Here is a 20,572-nt window from a genome sequence, read left to right as displayed (position 1 = left end):
CATACCCTAAATTAAATGGAGGTGGGCAGGACACGTCGTTAAAATAAAGGATAATAGGTGGACCAAAAAAATCTTGGTGTAGAGACCGAGAGCGGATAGACGAAACCCGGGAGACCACCCACAAGATGGACTGACGACATAAAGAGGATTTGTACCAAATGGATTGCAGCAGCGCAAGATAGATCTGAATGGAGGTTTTTCGAGGAGGCCTATGTTCAGCAGTGGACGACTATGGGCTAATGATGATGATGATGTATTTTTTTGACTTGCTACAAACAATATTTTTATTTGTTGTATAGTTAAATAAATAATCTACTCTACTTTACAGTCTTTATATCCGATCGCAAAAAAAATTAGTATATTAATAATTTAATATTAATTTTAGAGCTGCAAACGTTAAAATTCCAAATATGCAGATTTTCGAAATATTTTGCCAATGTGTATATTTTTATCTCGTTCGCAATGAATTTATATATCAAAAATACTGATATATGGATAAGTTAATAGCTCTGCGGATATTACGAAACGTTTAAATATCCCGTTTGATAACTCAGATCGGCATTAAATTGGTATTATCTCCATGGGTCTACATCCATATCAATTTCGTTGAATTATTAAACACTACAGCTGTGAACGTATCGATATGTATAAATAATAAGCCATCCCGGGATTCGCTGACGATCTCATCAAGTAAATATTTCTCTTAAACTTAACAGGGATCCGCCGGGAAGTTTTGATCCTTTTCCAATTTTCCCTATGGCGTATTAGTCAAGTGTAGGTCCATTTATGTGAAATTCGGGGCCTTTTAGGTCCTGAATATATAACTGGAAGGAGATAACAAAACCGATACGAGAAAATGGGGCCTTTTAACATAAACTACTCAACAAATAGAAAAGGGCAGTTTGATTGTATTTCCGCATCTTCATAAACGAAAATGATATATTAATAACATATAAGATATTTACATAAATGAATATTTATCCACATAGAAACTGAATCACTTATTATATAAATATAATTTGTTTATTATATATTAATATTTTTTTTTATTATATATATGTTTATTTACAATCTACATCATTACAGAGTATTAGGTAAATGTGTTACAGGTTTTGCGCTTGAAGGAGAGACTTCCAATGATGTCTAACTTATTCTATTTTGGTCTAGTTTTGAAGTAGGTCTTGGGGACAGGTTCTATCTAGTCTTCTTGTGGCTGGACCATTGTTGAATAGTTCCCTTACTGGCTCATTTATGAGCTAGTAATGGTGTATGGTAAGTTCATTTTGTGACTCCGTGGCTCGATGGATTTCTTCTCTGATGAAAGGAATCTTTAAGTCGTAGTGAAGTGTTTGATTACTTATGTACCATGGTGCATCCACTATCGATCTTAGCACTTTAGACTGTAATCTTTGGATAATATTCAGCGACGTTGGCTTTGCACAGCCACATAGGTGTAGTCCGTAGAACCAAATAGGTTTCAGTAGTATGGCTTTGTATAAAAGAATTTTGTTTTGGATGTTAAGTTTTGATTTACGTCCAAGAAGCCAATACATTTGCCGAAATTTTAAGTCGAGCTGCCTTCTTTTGGTCTGGATATGTTTCTTCCAAGTGAGACGTTGGTCAAGATGGAGGCCAAGGTATCTAGCGTCTGTTACTGTTGGTATTCTCACATTTCCATCCTTACAGGTGGGTATATGTTGTGACGGTTTGTTAAATGTTATTTGAGCTGATTTTGTTTTATTTAGTTTTATTCTCCATTTCGTATACCAATCACTGAGTATGTTCAGATGATGTTGCAGGTTTTGTGAGGCTTGTATGGGATCTTCATTTACAGCTAGTATTGCTACGTCGTCAGCAAAGGAAGCGATTGTAGTATTATTAGTCTCTGGTATATCAGCTGTGTAGAGTGAGAAAAGCAGCGGCTCTAGAACACTACCCTACAGGACTCCGTAGTTGATAGGGCAGAGGTTGGATTGTTGGTCTTTGAATTTTACAGAGAAATATCTATTTGATATGTAGAATTTAAGTAGGAGGAAATAGTTACTGGATAGTGCTATTTTTACTTTGTAAAGCAGACCTCTGTGCCAGACTTTGTCAAACGCTTGTGAAATGTCTAGAAATACAGCGTTGCAGTATTTCTTTTCTTCAATACTTTTTGATATTTCATTTATCATTCGATGAACTTGTTGGGTAGTGGAGTGATTTTCCCGAAAACCAAACTGATGTTTTGGAAGTAATGTTAGGAATTCATGATCTGCGTATATCCTTTGTAGCAGCAATCTTTCAAAAACTTTGCTTACGGTTGAGAGTAGGCTGATGGATCGATAAGATGTTACTTCATTGGGCTCTTTTCCTGGCTTGAGGATCATAATGACTTCAGCAAATTTCCATATTTTTGGAAAGTATGATAAGCTTAGCATGCGGTTAAATATAACTGTTAGCAAAGTAATGGTCTTGCGAGGAAGTTGTTTTAGTACTTGTGCCGAGATTAAATCAAAACCTGGGGCCTTTCGTGAGTTGAGTTTGTTTATTTCTTGCCTGACTTCTATAGGAGTAAAACTTTTAATTCGGAGGGACATTTGACATGCTGCGCTAATTAGTTCTTCGACTTCTTCATCAGGGTCTGCTGGCTCTGTTTGAAATACGTTTGTAAGATGTTCAGCAAAGACGTCCGGTTATATATATATATATATATATATATATATATATATATATATATATATATATATATTAACATTTAATATATTAATATTTATATATTTAATATTTTATATATTAATATTTAAAGAAAAAATATTAATATTAGAAAAGGTTGACGAAAAAAATGACGAAAAACACCAAAAAATTTGATGAATTAAAGCGTTTATATAAAAAAAAATGACAAAAGTAAAACTACTAATCCCAGTTAGTGTTTATTATTTTTTGTTTATGTCATTTAAATTTGTAAAGTGTAAGTAATAAGGTTACTTTACTAGATGTATGCATGTACAGCGTTAACAAGTCTTTTAGATCAATTGCTGGATGGATAATTTCCATTGTTTTCTGTTCTTAGCTATCAGCTTCCAATCTCTGATTCCCATCTCTCTGATATCTTCCAACACTACATCTCTCTTCATTACTTTCTTGGTCTTCTTTTCTTTTTTTGCCCTCAGGTACTTTCCAAGTAATATGCTTGACTAGTCTATTACCTTGCATTCTTTCTAGATCTTTACTTTCTAGATGTTCACAAAGATCACTTTTGTTATTGTAGGGTTAGCATACTCATAGTAAACTTCTGCATTAATTCGTCTTCTCCGTTTATCATCTAATACATTTTCACCAAACATTCTGCGAAGTATCCTTCTTTTCCATACTTCCAATCTGTTCTGTATGGTTTTGTTCATAGTCCATGTCTCGGCAGCGTATAGCATTGTGGGTCTAATTTTAGTTTTGTATACTCTTATTTTTGTATTACGAGATATATCTTTAGCCTTAATTATTTTGCTCATGGCTCCAGCATACCTGTTGCTCTTGGTCAGTCTCAGGTTGTCTGATCAGTAAGAGTACCTAAGTACATATATATTCACCTTCTCGAATTCTACCACTGATCGATCCCCTACCTCCAATTTAAAGGATGCCATGGTGTTTATTCCTTTTGGCTTGAAATTTCCATGTACTTCAATTTATTAATATTAACTTTTGGTCCCATTTTAGAGCTTTCCCGAATCAGTCTTTTTGCTATATTTGCCAGTTCTTTTCCATTTCTTGCCATGAGAACCACATCATCAGCGTATGCTAAGCATTGGTGCTCCTTGTATAAAATAGTGCTGGACCTATTTATCCCACCAACCCTTACCATTTTTGTTAAACTATATTGAATAGCAATGTAGACAACGGGTCTCTTTGGCGAACACCTTTTTTCACTTCGAATTCTTCTGAGACTGTACCGTTGCATTTCACAGCACAAACGATTTGTCTAATTGTCATTTTCACCAATCTTACTATTTGTTCTCGCACTTGGAATTCTTTTAGCGTTTCCATTGATTTGTTTCTGTCTATTGTATCGTAGGCGGCTTTGTAATCAATAAAAAGTACTTGTGCTGAAATGTTTTATTTATAGCAATTGATCAGGATTTGTTTAAGCATAAAAATTTGATCGGTTGTTGACCTTCCTTTCCGGAATCCTCTCTGGTATTCTCCTAAATTTTTCTTTACATATATTTCTAATCGTTTTTTAATTAATATGGCGAGCACTTTATATCTAATAAGAATATTCCTCTTGCGCATTCAGTTCGATCTCCCTTTTTGTGTCTGGAACTAGAGTCAACTTATTCCATTCTTGAGGCATTTCTTTGGCATCCCACACTTCTAGTATTAGCTCACTCATGTTGGTTTATTAAAGCCTCTCCTCCATATTTTAAGTTCTCTGCGACAATATCGCTCACTCCAGGGCTTTTTTGATTTTGCATATCTTTTATTATTTCTTTAATTTCTTCTCTTGTGGGCTTTGGTATTTCTTCTATTACTATTTGAGACTTAGGAACATTATAATTTTCTTCAGTAGCCACTCCGTCATTTTTGTAAAAATTTTTTATTGTATTTTTCTTCTAATTTTCTTCAATATGCTTTACTTTATTATCCATATACTTTCGCTTCCTCTCTCTTAGGATTTTCTTTACTTTTTTCCGTTGTTCGGCATATCTTATCTTATATATTATCTTTCTAAGTCGTCTTATTTTTGCGATCGTAAATTACTTGTTCTAACGAAAATTCGTTCTTGGAGGAAAAACATTTGTTAACATCTGTTTTATTAAAAAATGATTATCCTTTATCGTTTATACATAAGGAATTTTCAACAATCGATCGAATAGAACAAAACAACTTAGAACGAGATCCTACAGCATATGCAAGGAATAATACGAGGAAAATAACAATACCATACATAAAAGGATTATCGGAAAAGCTTAAAAGGATAGGAAATAAATTCAACATTTCAACAACATTCAAAACAACAAACACGTTGAGATCTGTCTTGTCCAAAACCAAACCTAACAATGAACAAGAAAGGACAAAGAATTGCATTTATAAAATACCTTGTGAATGCGATCAGTTTTATTTAGGTGAAACATCAAGACCATTAAATGTTAGAATAAGTGAACATCAATCCTATATTAAAAATAGAGAATTTGATAGATCTCAAATCTGTAAACACGCATGGGATAATGAACATAGGGTTCAATGGAATGATTCAAATATAGTCCTAAAAGAAACGGATGGTAAAAAGAGAAAAATCAAAGAAGCGGCTCTAATTATGCTAAATGAGACCAATTGTGTCGCGAATTCCTAGGCAGAATGTAGTAGGATCTGGTTACCCATTTTGAAAAAGGAAGTTATTAAAAGGAAAATACCAGTATTGGTAAGTCAGTAACATATAGAGGATACATCATTTATGTTTTTTAAATAACAAATATATAAAATCGGAATTTGGTGTTTATTGAAGGTAAACTAAATGCACGATCAAATACTTACCATGTCGGGATAGTATTATGAGGTTTTTTTCCTGGTTTTTCCCTCATAATTTACTATGGAATCACTAACAGGAGAATTTTACTGTCATCATGGCATGTATTTGTCTTTTTAAAGACGAATTACATGCTATGATTTTTTCTGTCGGATATTCTCAAGTTAAAGTTGATTTCATGTAATCGAATGAACTATCTTATAAGTAAAGTCGTCCCAGGAACGCAACTCAACAATATTGGCAATATCATTTTAAAGTCGTCTACTTTAAAATGTATAAGGTATGTCTGAATTGTCAATATAGATGAGTCAGATAAAATTAAATTATTAGAAGAATTTTTCACTAAGTAACAAAAAACAGAATTTGTTTAATTTACTAATGTTTGTATTTTGAGAACGATTTCCGAAGTGGAAATTGAAACGTCAATAAACGTATTTTAACCTTTAATTGTGGCTTATTCCCATTTAAATATAAATTAATTTAAAATGCCACAAGAAAATAGCTTTAGAACAATATTACGTAAACTTTTTAATCTCAAATCTGATCTTTTTTTAACTCTGTTCTACATTCGTCATCAAACCAGTGTTTTTTTCTAAATCTTTTTGTTCTTGGTATGTTCTTCGACGTTGCTTCCTTTATAGTGTTTGTCATTTTCAAGAAATTTTGTTGTATGTTACTCACGGTAGTACTATCTTGTTTGGCGTAGGTTTCTTGTATATCCTTTTGATAATCCTGCACTACCTCAAATATTCGCAATTTTTCTAAATTAAATTTACGTTGCACTTCTTTTTGTGTTTATGCTTTTTAATCATTGCTTCTCTCATATTAATTTTAACCAAGAAATGATCTGTATTTCTCTTGTATTAAGATGTGGTCTATTTGATTAGTTTCATTTGATCCCGAAATTTTCCACATTCCTTTATATATTTTTTTTCTCCTGAAATGGGTACTCATTATTTTCTTCCTGTTTTCAATTGCGAGTGTATTCAATCTTTGGCTATAATAATTTGTTTTCATATATTTACTTTCTCCCCCTGTTGTTTATATATATATATATATATTTATATCTTCTCTTCCGACCTTTGCATTGGCGTCGCCTATAATAATTTTAATATCTTGTCTGGTCATTTCTTCGGACAATGACTCTAATTTTTCATAAAATTCGTCTTTTACTTCTCCTTTTTCTGCTGTTGAAGCATATATAATTATTACTGATATCATGTTTTCTTTTCCTTTAATTCTAATTGCACACATTCTGTCAGATTTTGCTACGAATCGTTTTACATAAGCTGTGAGATAACAGCTAACGCATTCCCACGTATTGTCGCCATATAAGTAAAATAGTATATTTTCCTTATTAAGAGGATATGAGAAGAGGAAAATATGCTCAAAGATATGCCACAGTGCTTTATTATGCTCTATATAAATGGGATGATAAGTTGTCATCTCAACACTGGTGTTAAAGTTTTGTCAAGCCGGTTTCAGAGATAATGAATAAGTTACGGATCAGATTTTTACGGTAAAAGAAAATTAGATCTCCTGGCCATTTAAAACAGTTACAGACAATCCAAAGTCCTACTGAATCCAAAATAATTGTACTACGAGTCTTTTATAGTACTCCTAGAGACAGTTTACTCTGTTTAGTAAGCGATATAGCTCTGGAATTAAGTAGACTATATCTTAGTCCAGCATACACCGTCAATGACTCAGCAAATAATACAGGCACTATACAACTCCATACGTTGATGCGTCTTAAGAGAAATAAAAAAAGTTGATTAAAAATACCATTTTTTCATTATCTAGGTGTTTGGATGTATTGAAAAGGAAATCAAAAAATACTCTTATAGACGTACGAGTGGACTGGAAGTGTGTTTAATAGGCGAGCGGTTTACCCCTATAAGCAGAGCATCAACCGACTAAAATTCTTTTTGCATTTCTAATGCACCAAACCTTTTTTATTCGATTCTATATATTTTTCCAAGATGAAATGTATTTTTTTTTTAATTTTTACAAGTGGGCCGCCAATTGTTATTAACAAATAACTTATACAAAAAAGCAATTTCACCGAATTGTTTCGGAATTAATTTTTTTAGGTGTATCTCATCAAGATAAACACTTTTTCTCTCCTGATAATTTTTCGAAAAATGCTTCCTTTTCGAGTTATTTGCATTTTTTTGTTGAAAAAATGCCGTAATTAGTGATTTTTGGGATTTTTTTCTATAAAACTACTAAATGAATTGCAATTTTACAAATAGTTTTATAATCTTTAAACCGTCGAGTACAAGTTAGAATATTTTGACAAGGATAAATGGTTTCTATCTCGCTAAAAACGTGGACCAAAATATTTCGAATATGCCTTTCGAGAGTATCACGCTAAGCGTGTACAGCGGTTGAGGTGCTGTAGGCGCTAAAAAAAATGCATCTAATGAAAAATTACCACCTTCGAAACCAGCATTATTACAACATTACTTAAGAGCAAAGTGGCAAATAAATGAATGGATTCAAGCAAAAAACAATATTACTTCATCTCTTGATCCATTAACCCATGGTTGGACAATGGAAAATAATTGTTTTGATTTTAATTATTTTGAAGGCGAAACTAGTTTAGATATGTTACAAAAGTATTTCTGCTCATGTACCGGAAAATGTTCTACAAAAAATTGTAATTGTATTTCCTATAATTTAGAATGCTGCGCAGTATGTGCATGTACACCAGAGAATTGTAAAAATGTTAAAGACGACTCTATTGAAGACAATGAAATCAGCTTATTAGATGGAAATCCTGTTGCTGTTGACGAAAATTTTCAAATTATTGACAATGAAAACGATGTATAATTAATTGTTTTAATTATAATATGTCTATATCAAAATAATTAGAAATATCTTTTTTTTTAATAAATTGTACGTAATATTTGTATTGAATTAATTTTTTAAATCCAAACAAATATTTCTACGTGCCGCACGCCTGTATCGCCGCAACCGCTGTACACACTTAGCGGTAGACTGCTCGAAAGGCATATTCGAAATATTTGGGTCCACGTTTTTAGCAAGATAGACAAAAATTATCCTTGTCAAAATATTCTAACTTGTACTCGACGGTTTAAAGATTATAAAGCTATTTGTAGAATTGCAATTCATTTAGTAGTTTTTTTAGAAAAAAAATCCCAAAAATCACTAATTAAGGCATTTTTTCAACAAAAAAATGCAAATAACTCGAAAAGGAAGCATTTTTCGATAAATTATCAAGAGAGAAAAAGTGTTTATTTTGATAAGATACACCTAAAAAAATTGATTCCGAAGCAATTCGGTGAAATTGCTTTTTTGTATTAGTTATTTGTTAATAACAATTGCCGGCCCACTTGTAAAAATTTTAAAAAAATACATTTCATCTTGGAAAAATATATAGAATCGAGTAAAAAACGTTTGGTGCATTAGAAATGCAAAAAGAATTTTAGTCGGTATATTCTGTTTCTAAGCGTCTTTTGAGGGGTAAACCGCTCGCCTATAATCTTCACAGAATTATAAAAGATTTAAAGTAAGTAACATTCCTTGGTACTCCACAACGTGTGTTGATGATGTGGTATTTTTAATATTCAATATTCTTTTTATGGTATCCTACCAAATGTGCTTGGTGCTGTTATTATATACTTATTTAATAGTTCACTACAAAAAATAATAAATGTTAAAAGACTTACTTCCTCCATATCGAACAATGGCAGCTTTCCTTTTCAGAAACTTGTATTCCATCCTATAGTCGAAGTTGTATCCATTTTCAACCTTCGAGAGACGAAAAAGATTGACGGAAACGGTAACACTTTTGGTTTCGCTGTAGTAGATCGCGGGGCCCCAGGAGGTCCCGCACCAAGAACCACCCACCTGGGGTCGATTGGATTCCGATATTTGTAAGGCACCGTCCGGACAACCGTCCGTTGTAAAAGACACGAATCGGCCCAGTGTAAAGCTGTCAAATGTCAACTGTAAAAAAAAAAGAAAAAATAATTAATAATATTAAATTTTTGCGTACTGTGTACAGATTCTTAGTAAATTAATTGTTTCCGTTCCCCCTTCCGAGGGGGCTTTTGTCGGGGGAAGCTGGGGGGTAAAAGCATCTTTTTTGAGTACCAAAATAATTGACGCTCTCAGCAAAATGAGCTTGTTTTTATAAATTTTAGAGGTCAAAAAGGGAATATTTTTTTCCAATGAAAAATACAGTACATACGCATATTATCAATTATTATTATTTATAGCAGTCTGAACCAATTGCGAGTATTAGTAATAATTAATTTTTCACACAAATTTTAGAATATAAATAATGTTGTAAACTAAAGTAGCCATATATGTTTCGGTAGAATGATGTATGAGAAAAATTAAACTGTCTGCATAAAAAAACGTTAAATTTCATCATTGTTTGAAAAAAGGGCTCATACAAAGCCCTTTCAATGCAGCGATTAAAAGTTTTTGGCCGGTTTCAAGCGAGTTTTAACTAAACCTGCAAATATATAGGATCGTGTATAAATGGTGGTATTACGTTTAGTGGCGAAAAGTGGATGTAACAGCAGTTTTTCAGTTTCATATAATAATTTTTTGAAAGTTTTAATTTGAACCGGTGCGGTGGAATGAAGCAAAATGGGAAAAAATTGATTTTAGATTTTTTTATTTACTAATATTTAAAATAAAAATAAGATTACTAATCAACGTCTTTATTTCCTTTCAATACATACATAAAATTAATATACAGAAAGGAATTATTTGATAGAAGAAAAAGCGCTGAAGCGTTATGCATGACTAGACCAACCGCCAGAAATCGATTTTGACATATTTGACTTCAAAGTTTTCACTTTATTAAAATTCAGTATATGTTACAATAGTCGTAATTTTTTGTTTTCGAAGACAGTTTTTTATGTTTTCTCCAAGTGCGAAAAAGTAACTTGCTAATGTTAAAAAAAAACGAAAAAAAAAAAAAAAGAAAATAAAAAGGCTTTTGGTCCACTTACGATTTTCGCCACATTGTGTACTTGTGTTATACATCAATAGACCAAGCGATATGGAGGTTGTTTGGTCTAGTGATGCGTAACTAAAATATCACTTTTAGTGAATGATTAGTAGGCTACAAGCTATTTTTTCTTTTTGGGTATGACAATAAAAGTCGTTGCTTTGAATATTTTATATTACTTAAGAAATTAATCAAAAATATAAAAAAAACTTAAACTCAGTGTTAACAGTAGGTACAATGTTCTGAATATTATGAACATAGTAAATAAACATTACTCATCTCATATGTCAAAGTCTGAGTCTCCATCAAATCCGTCAATGTCATCTTCTACTGTATTGTTACTGATTTATATTTAAATGGGAATAAGCCACAATTAAAGGTTAAAATACGTTTATTGACGTTTTAATTTCCACTTCGGAAATCGTTCTCAAAATACAAACATTAGTAAATTAAACAAATTTTGTTTTTTGTTACTTAGTGAAAAATTCTTCTAATAATTTAATTTTATCTGACTCATCTATATTGACAAATCAGACATACCTTATACATTTTAAAGTAGAAGACTTTAAAATGATATTGAAAATATTGTTGAGTTGCGTTCCTGGGACGACTTTACTTATAAGATAGTTCATTCGATTACATGAAATCAACTTTAACTTGAGAATATCCGTCAGAAAAGATCATAACATGTAATTCGTCTTTAAAAAGACAAATACATGCCATGATGACAGTAAAATTCTCCTGTTAGTGATTCCATAGTAAATTATGAGGGAAAAACCAGGAAAAAAAACCACATAATACTATCCCGACATGGTAAGTATTTGATCGTGCATTTAGTTTACCTTCAATAAACACCAAATTCCGATTTTATATGTTTGTTATTTAAAAAACATAAATGATGTATTCTCTATATGTTACTGACTTACCAATACTGGTATTTTCCTTTTAATAACTTCCTCTTTCAATATGGGTAACCAGATCCTACTACATTCTGCCGAGGAATTTGCGACACAATTGGTCTCATTTAGCATAATTAGAGCCGCTTCTTTGATTTTTCTCTTTTTACCATCCGTTTCTTTTAGGACTATATTTGAATCATTCCATTGAACCCTATGTTCATTGTCCCATGCGTGTTTACAGATTTGAGATCTATCAAATTCTCTATTTTTAATATAGGATTGATGTTCACTTATTCTAACATTTAATGGTCTTGATGTTTCACCTAAATAAAACTGATCGCATTCACAAGGTATTTTATAAATGCAATTCTTTGTCCTTTCTTGTTCATTGTTAGGTTTGGTGTTGGACAAGATAGATCTCAACGTGTTTGTTGTTTTGAATTTTGTTGAAATGTTGAATTTATTTCCTATCCTTTTAAGCTTTTCCGATAATCCTTTTATGTATGGTATTGTTATTTTTCTCGTATTATTCCTTGCATATGCTGTAGGATCTCGTTCTAAGTTGTTTAGTTCTATTCGATCGATTCTTGAAAATTCCTTATTTATAAACAATAAAGGATAATCATTTTTTAATAAAACAGATGTTAACAAATGTTTTTCCTCCAAGAACGAATTTTCGTTAGAACAAGTAATTTTGGCTCTATCGTATAAGGATTTAATAATTCCCTTTTTAATATTAATATTGTGATTTGATTTGAAATTTAAATATCTGTTGGTGTGTGTTGGTTTTCTATACACCTGAGTTTCGTATCCAGTATCGTTCTTAGAGATTAAAACATCCAGAAAAGGTAATGTGTTATTATATTCCTTTTCCATGGTAAATCTTATTGTCTCTTCTTTATCGTTTATATCATTTAGGAATGTGTCCAACAACTCTGATCCATGAGGCCATATTGAGAATACATCATCTACATACCTCCACCATACTGAGGGTTTTAAATTTTGTTTAGAAATAATATTTGTTTCAAAATCTTCCATAAATATATCGGCTAATAATGGAGATAAACTAGAGCCCATTGCTAGTCCAAAACTTTGTTTATAGAATTCATTATTTAGTTGAAAGTATGTATTATCAGTACATAATGTTATTAACTCCATTATAGCTGATATATTTAGTCTTGTTCTAGTTGCCAATGTATCATCACTTTCTAATTTTGTCTTGACTATATTTAAAGTCTTATCTAATGGCACATTCCATATAATTTAGATGGGATTTATTCTGTAAATAGTTTATGCTATTTCCCACCAGAAAGCGCCATAATCCACAATTTGAGAAAATGGCGCTTGGTCTGGTGATCCATAACGCCGTCCAGTTGATACTAACTTTAAGAAATCAAAACATCTGCTTTTCATCTTAAGCAAGGAATTTTTTTTTTATATATTCTGAATCATATTTGTAAACATTTATGAAAAACCTTTAAAAAATACGTATAAAAGGAACAATTTATAAATAAATATTATCCAAATCTATCTCTAAGACAGAATACAGTACTGAACTAAAAGAGATTAAATTAAAATATTAACTATATAAATAGAAATGAAGTACCCTATGTTATAATGCATATTACTTCATACAATGTTAGAACTCTTATATCAGACCGGAAGATGATGGAACTGGAGGAAGAGCTGAAAAACATCACATGATATGTTATATCACATATATAATGACACTGGACAATTAAGTAACATATATTGTAATATATTGAACAAAATTTATAAATATTCAAAATATCCAACATTCATCTTAATAACAACCAACCTTAATAATTCATCAAAGAAATATCATTCTTCTAACGTTTCTTTTATTGTTGTTTTTATTTTTACATTTGAAATAATTTCAATTTTTTATCGTATAGCTGTAACGAACGTGCTTAAGACAATTTAATCTTGACATTCAATATTTCAAATACTTCAATGTCAGTTTTTATGTGTGAAATCTTTTAATTTCTGTGAGTGTTTTAAAATGTATTTGTATGCCATTTTTTGTAATGTTCAAATTGTTTTAGTTTATTCCTGAGGAAGCTATTAAATAAATAGCGAAATATTGAGTATCTTAGAAAAAAGAAAGATTTTCATTACAGACCACTTTACCCGATAATTCGAACGTATTTATAAATAATTTATTGGTCGAAATAATCACTTCTAATATATATATATATATATATATATATATATATATATATATATATATATATATATATATATATATATATCTATATTCTAATAAATATAATAGTTAATCTTTATGTTTAAATAAAAATTTAAAGTTTAAGCTTCCTTCAATTTTTACTAACGAGTAAGTTTATTTAGATTTGGAAGTTTCAATTAGAATTTCAAGGGAACAGGGCACTTCCTAGTTGGCAGGAAAACTTTAAGTTTACTTTATAAACCTTTGCGGAATATAATACTTATAAATCTAATAAGATCTCAGGTTCAGCTCTTGCCAAACTTACTAATTAATTAAAGCCAAGTTTGTAATACATTAGAGAAAGTTGGGGAATTTCGTGAATATTCTTACTTAGGGTAAGAGTGTGAAGAAAGTTTGCGTAATGGTTCTAAGTAGTTTCGTAAATACTTGTTATTGTTTACATTACCATTTTTATTTATAACTAATTCTTCATATGTATAAACATTGCATATCATAAGACTAAGGTAATATTTTTGATTGTAAACTATTTTTCGCATTACGGACCTGATTTTTTAAATTAATACACCACCCAATAAGATATAAACTTGGGCACTTTAAAGAGCCTTAAGATGCTACGTGTTCTCGACTTTGTTGTATGGAATGGAAAGCTGGACACTAAAAGTAGATATTATAAAGAAGTTGGAATCATTTGAGATGTGGTGCTATAGAATGATTTTGAAAATACCATAGACCCAACGAGTTACAAAAGCAGAAGTGTTAAGAAGGCTAAAAAAGTATTGCGAGGTCATAAAGCACATCAAAACAAGAAAGCTGAAATATTTAGGCCACATTACCAGAGGTGCGAAATATCAGATATTAAGGCTCATAATGCAAGGTAAAATCAAGGGTATAAGATCCATAGGAAGACGAAGAATTTCCTGGCTGAGAAACCTAAGAGAGTGGTATAGTTGCAGCTCAGTAGATCTTTTTAGAGCAGCCGCCAATAAGGTACGGATAGCTGTGATGATAGCCAACCTCCGATAGGAGAAGGAACTACAAGAAGAAGAACTTTAAACTTTTGACTTGAACTTTATTTTTTTCTGAAACTGAAACGGATCAAAAAAGGTATATACCTACTGTTTGAAAGATAATTTAGTACGCTTTATTATAAGTATAAATTTCTCATGGATTGCTTATCATTTAAGGCGGGGATCTCATTAGTCAACCTCATTGATTAATAGCGCTGATTATATGCTCCCGAACATAGACTTCTTGTTCAAATTATTTCAAGGATATTGAATTCGGTCTACAAAGTGCCACCTTTAAAAATTGCCGCAAAGAAGAAAATTGTGCGTGTTCGCGTTCACATTGTATGTAAATATTTTAAAAGCGTAAATAAAAGTATGAAAACATGAAAATCTCTTCGTAGGTGATTATTGCTTATGATTATTGCTATCTGATCATTTACTATGATCAATAAGCAAGTTAGTTCTATATACAAAATATTACAAAAAACTTATCTGAGGTTACATTCAGCAATATTCCTTAGGCTCTAATACATTATAGTACTACTAGCTAACGTGTACACTTTAGCCGCACTTTGCTCTGCTTCTTCACTTTCACTCACTTATAGCACTAACTCAAACGGCTTCGTTCTCGTAAGTCTTCTTATCTGTTGGCGTTGTCTAGGAGTTTGATGACCTCGACATTCACGTGGTTGGAGAGCCTTTGTTCATGACTGTCGGCAAACTTACTTATTGTCTGGATAACCGTATCCATCTGGAGGTCTCGATGAAGATCACAGTTTCTGAAGTACCATGGAGCGTTAACGATGTTCCTTAATAATTTATTCTGATATCGTTGTATAATTTGGATGTAACTTTCTTTTGTACAGCCCCATAACTCTATCCCATATGTCCATATCGGCTTATACAATAACAGTTTGTTATAAGTAGACAGAGTGGATTTTTTTCCCATCAACCAGTACATTTTTCTGAACTTAATTTCTAATTCCTCCTTTTTTTTCTTAATATGTGCTTTCCAACGTAGCTTGGACTCTAATGGCATACCCAAATATTTTGCCGTTTTGCATAAGGTATTTGGTTTCTTTTTATACTAATTGGGATATGTTATTCCCTTTTGTTAGTAAAATTGACATGAACAGATTTCGTTTCATTCAATTTGATAGGCTATCGCCTGGTCCAGATGTTAAATTGTTTAACAGAGTTCTGTAGTATGGTTGCTGCATCCTCGTGGATTTGTCCGACTGCTAGAATGCATGTATCGTCTGCAAATGTCGCAATAATTGTGCTAGGTTCTAATAATGGAATATCCCTGGTATGGAGCAGGTATAGAACTGGCCTCAGGACATTTCCTTGTCGAACTTCAGCTTCTCTTAATTCTGAATATGCTTTCTCATATTTAACTCGAAAGTATCTGTCGGATATATATGATTCTAGTAGTTCAGAATATTGTTTTGGTAAGTAGCATATCATTTTATGATATAATCCGTCATACCACACTTTGTCAAAAGCCTGCTTCATCGAGGAAAATTTCGGAACAGACTTTTCCTTCTTTTAGAGTTTTTTCTACTATATCTGTTATTCTATGCACCTGATCTATCGTTGAGTGGCTTGCTTTAAACCCAAACTGATGATTAGGAATTAGATTTTTTTCCTCTATAATCGGTTTTAGTCTCTTCAAGAATAATTTTTCGTATAATTTAGACATAACAGGTAACAGTGAAATAGGCCTATATGAAGAAGCTTCTTGTGGAGGTTTTCCTGGTTTTAGTGTCATAATTTCTGCCACCTTGCATATCTTTGGTACGTACTTCAGCCTAAAGGAAGCGTTTATCAGACGTGTTAATTTTATTATAGATTTCCTTGGAGCTGCTTTAACACTTCTCCAGTAATAAGATCAAATCCAGGGGCTTTCTTTGGATTTATATTTTCTTTCTATTTCCAAATATACTTCTTTTGGAGTTACAGGGCTAATCTCCATTTCATCTTGATCAGGGAGCTCCCAGTTAATTATTTCTTGTTCTTCATTTGGTTGAAAAGTATTTTCTAGGTTGTCAGCAAACCTGTTGGCCTATATTGCTTCTTGCCCAGCTACCATTAGAATTTCTAATTGGTAAATTCTGTAAGATTGGCCTTTTTAATCGTTTGGTAGCCTTCCACAATGAGTAATAAGTAGCGCTGTCATTTGATAGTTCACTTATGTAGATGCTAACCGATTCGTTCTTAATTTTGGAATTTCTCTTTTTAATTTTTGTGTGGCAATATTTAATCTACTTTTATCAACTGGTGCTCTAGACTGATACTACTTGGGTCTCAGTTTTCTTTTTTCGGTTATCATTTCTCTGATTTCTTTCGGGTAGTTATTTCCTTTTATTCTTTTGACACTATTCGTGCTGTTGTTCGAAGCAGCTTGTTGTACATTTTTATTGAGTAATTTTACTTTTGCCTCTAGTTGATCAACGGTTCTTTGTAACATTTTTTTTAATAATTAAAATATTAAATAATTTTTAATCCTTTTACCCCTGGTGCTGAGACGCCGATGGCCGTTTTTGCAAATAATATATTGGTGGTCGTGTTTACCATTAGGAAATTTCATTGGAATCTACCGAATATCTCAAAACACGCAAGGTCTGACTTACTAAGGACGCCGGGGTGGTTAATCCTCGGTTAATTCTTTCCGGTCAGGCGGGTTCTTTTTGATAAATTTGGTAAATATCGTCGAAGGCACGTTAGAGTAATTTTCTGAGAGAACCTAATCCAAACAGGATTTATCTTTCATCACGTCCTAACTAGAAGGGTCCCGTTATTTTCGATAATCGTTCGAACCTTTTTATCTTCTTAGAAATGGATACAGGCTGGCCTGTCATTTTTAAGTGGGGGATATGCCACCTTTTTTTGGTGCTCTCTTCGCTGATAATTTAAACTGTGCATGTGTGTACATTCAGCTGCCTATATCATAGAGGTGTTGAATACATTGTTTTGTTTTATCAATGAATTTTATTTCTCGACTTCTAATAAGTTTCCTGATATAACAATACCTCTGAATGTTTGTTTATTATATGAAATAATTATTATACCTTCGACCAGAAGAAAGATCATGCTGATTAAGTTTGGTAGGTAAGTAGGAGACAGAGGGTACTGTTTTGTAGTATTAACAGTACCTCCTTAGGTGTTTGCGGACCGCATTTTGTTGGATCATTTTAGCGAGAACCAACAATCATAGCAGTCACTAGGTGCCCTTCATTATTTCTAACCAAGCGTCCGGACTATAAACAATTTAAAAGTAATTTGGATTTATCTTACCAGTTTTTGTCACTTATCTACTTTCGACTTAATTATCAAATGACAATTAGCAGAAGCCTGGCAGAAGTTAAGAGAGCAATCAAGACATTGAAGAACAAAAAAGCCAAAGGACCCGGAGGAATACCAAACGAACTAATTAAAAACGGAACGAAAAAGTTATTCCGCATGCTACATAGAATGTTCGAAAGAGGACTAAATGGAGAAGAAATACCTGCGGAATGGACACAAGCATACATCACATCCATACATAAGAAAGGAAACAGGAAAAAATGTGAAAACTATAGAGGAATTAGTATAATATCGTCGGTATGTAGACTTTATGGGAAAATTATTAAAGAAAAACTAGAAACTGAAATAATAGGAAAAATTGGAGAAGACCAAGCAGGGTTCACAGTAGGAAAATCATGCCTAGATCATACGTACACATTAGAACAACTGATAGAGAAGAAAATGGCAAAAGCTAGACCGGTCCATCTGGCCTTTGTTGATCTAAAGAAAGCATATGACTCAATATCTAGAGTCAAATTATGGGAAGCAATGAATGATCTCGGAATCCGACAAACACTAATAAAAGCAGTTAAAGCACTATACAAAGAAAACAAAGTAGCTATTAAATGTGGAAATAAAGCCTACAATCCATTTAAGGCGACAAAAGGACTTCTACAAGGCTGTGCTACGTCCCCTACTCTGTTTAAAATATTCTTGGAAAAGAGACTCAAACCAGGGAGGAGAAAGTGCGAAGGAATGGGCATACCAGTAAGAGACGAATACCTATACACCTTAAGTTTTGCCGACGATCAAGTAGTCATCGCACAAGATGAAGAAGATCTCAGCTTTATGCTCAGAAAACTAGAAGAAGAATATAAAAACAACAGAATGGAAATAAACTTAGAGAAAACCGAATACCTAACAACAGAAAACAAGGATATGAGAAACCTAGAGATAGACGAGGGAAGACAAATAAATGGAACAGATAAATTCAAGTATTTAGGAACCATAATATCGAACCAGTGAACAACAGAAGAAGATATAAACAACAGACTGAGACAAACAAGAAACTGTATAAGACAACTAAACTCAGTGTTGTGGGATAAGAACATTACGATAAAGACAAAAAAGAGAATATATTACACCCTGACAAGAAGTATCCTGACATATGGGTCCGAAAACTGGACAATAAACAAGAGAAATAGAGGTAGAATAAGAGCAGTAGAAATGAAGTTCCTGAGGAGAAGCTGTAGACAAAAAGAGACAGAATTGAAAACGCAGAGATTAAGCGGAGAATGGGAGTGCAATCAGACATAATCGACTATATAGAGGAGAAGAGACTATCCTGGTACGGCCACGTCAGAAGAGCGGACAGAGGACGCTGGGTAAACAAAATCACAGAATGGATTGGAAGAAGAAAGAGAGGAAGACCCCGAAGGTCATTCAGGAATGAAATCGACGAGGCTATGGAGAAAAGAACCCTGCGAGATGGAGACTGGAATGACAGGGAAAATTGGAGAAAACGGTTAAGTGAAGGAAGACAGTGAAAACTGTGGAAATCCTTAGTAGTAGTAGTACAATTAGCAGACACGGAAACACACAACCTTTATGATACGAGGTTTAATGAATACTATATTTTAATATCGCCTAGATTTTTGTTTATGATGTATACTGCTATAATCTACATCTACATCTCTGTTATCTTGGAATTACCCAATTCTGCTTCTTATATTTTTGTTAAGTTCTGGAACGATTATAAGATCTATATTTAACTCAGTCGCCTTGGTCTGTATTAAATCATGTGCTCTTCCCTTATTGTGAAACATGCCACAAGAAAATATTTTCATAACCAAATTAAAAAAATTTAAACAATGTTATAATATTTTTTTGAGTAAGATAAGAGATTAAAATAAAAGGCAGAATCGAATTTACGAATCATAGTAAAATTATACCGTGTATTCAGATACCTCTATTATAACCAACTATTTTAATTCTGCCATGAAATTCAGCTAAACGTGCTCGATTTTACGAATTTTTTCTTTTTTTCCACACTTAGACTTCCAATCTTCTGCTGGTCTAGTTAGTTATGGGATTATATGTAAATGGAAGCAAAAAAGTTTTTAGCAGAAGCATCCAGTTATGTCAATTATGCAAAATTTTATGTTCCTAAAAATCAACCGAGACTGTCACATTGTTCGTGCTTTGATTAAAATTCTCGGAAAGCAGCTACATTGGGGAACGTTTTGGAGCAGTGCCGGAGGGAACTTTCCAAGCTATAATTAAAAATTATTTTAATTGGTAAAAGTAAAAAGGTATTGGTCATCTATATTTGTATTTTTTCTAATATAATTAATTTAAGGTTGAGTTTTCTTTACCAAAAGTATTGATAGGATCATGCTATGATTTCCTTCACCGGTCATAGGGAAATAAGTTCTCAATAGCCAGAAAAGCTGTATATAGGGATATGGAATTTTCGTTTTTATCGAATAGATGCAAATTTCGAACATAAATGCCATAAATGTGAAATATGGAGTTTTTGTTTATTTCCGCGAAATATTTGCACGTGCTCAACTCACCCCTTGCCAATTGCGGAGAAGACCTTCAAAATCTAATGAACAAAGTAAAACGGACTTGTGATCAGTATGGATTAAAACTCAACGTTAAGAAAACTAAATATAT

The 20,572-nt window shown here is 32.4% G+C and overlaps 1 protein-coding gene across 1 annotated transcript in view; it reads right to left on the bottom strand.

Moving 5' to 3' along the window:
• LOC140436490 (uncharacterized) overlaps positions 1-20,572 on the bottom strand; it is a 246,691-nt gene that overhangs the window by 164,483 nt on the left and 61,636 nt on the right. The window contains exon 3 of the mRNA XM_072525350.1: positions 9,196-9,475. Within this exon, the coding sequence (XP_072381451.1) occupies positions 9,196-9,475 (280 nt within the window). The remainder of the gene's footprint in view (positions 1-9,195; positions 9,476-20,572) is intronic.

The sequence above is a fragment of the Diabrotica undecimpunctata genome, chromosome 3, assembly GCF_040954645.1.
Source record: "Diabrotica undecimpunctata isolate CICGRU chromosome 3, icDiaUnde3, whole genome shotgun sequence".
Classification (NCBI taxonomy): domain Eukaryota; kingdom Metazoa; phylum Arthropoda; class Insecta; order Coleoptera; family Chrysomelidae; genus Diabrotica; species Diabrotica undecimpunctata.
Note: the sequence above shows the minus strand (reverse complement) of the source record. Positions and strands in the feature narration are given on the sequence as shown.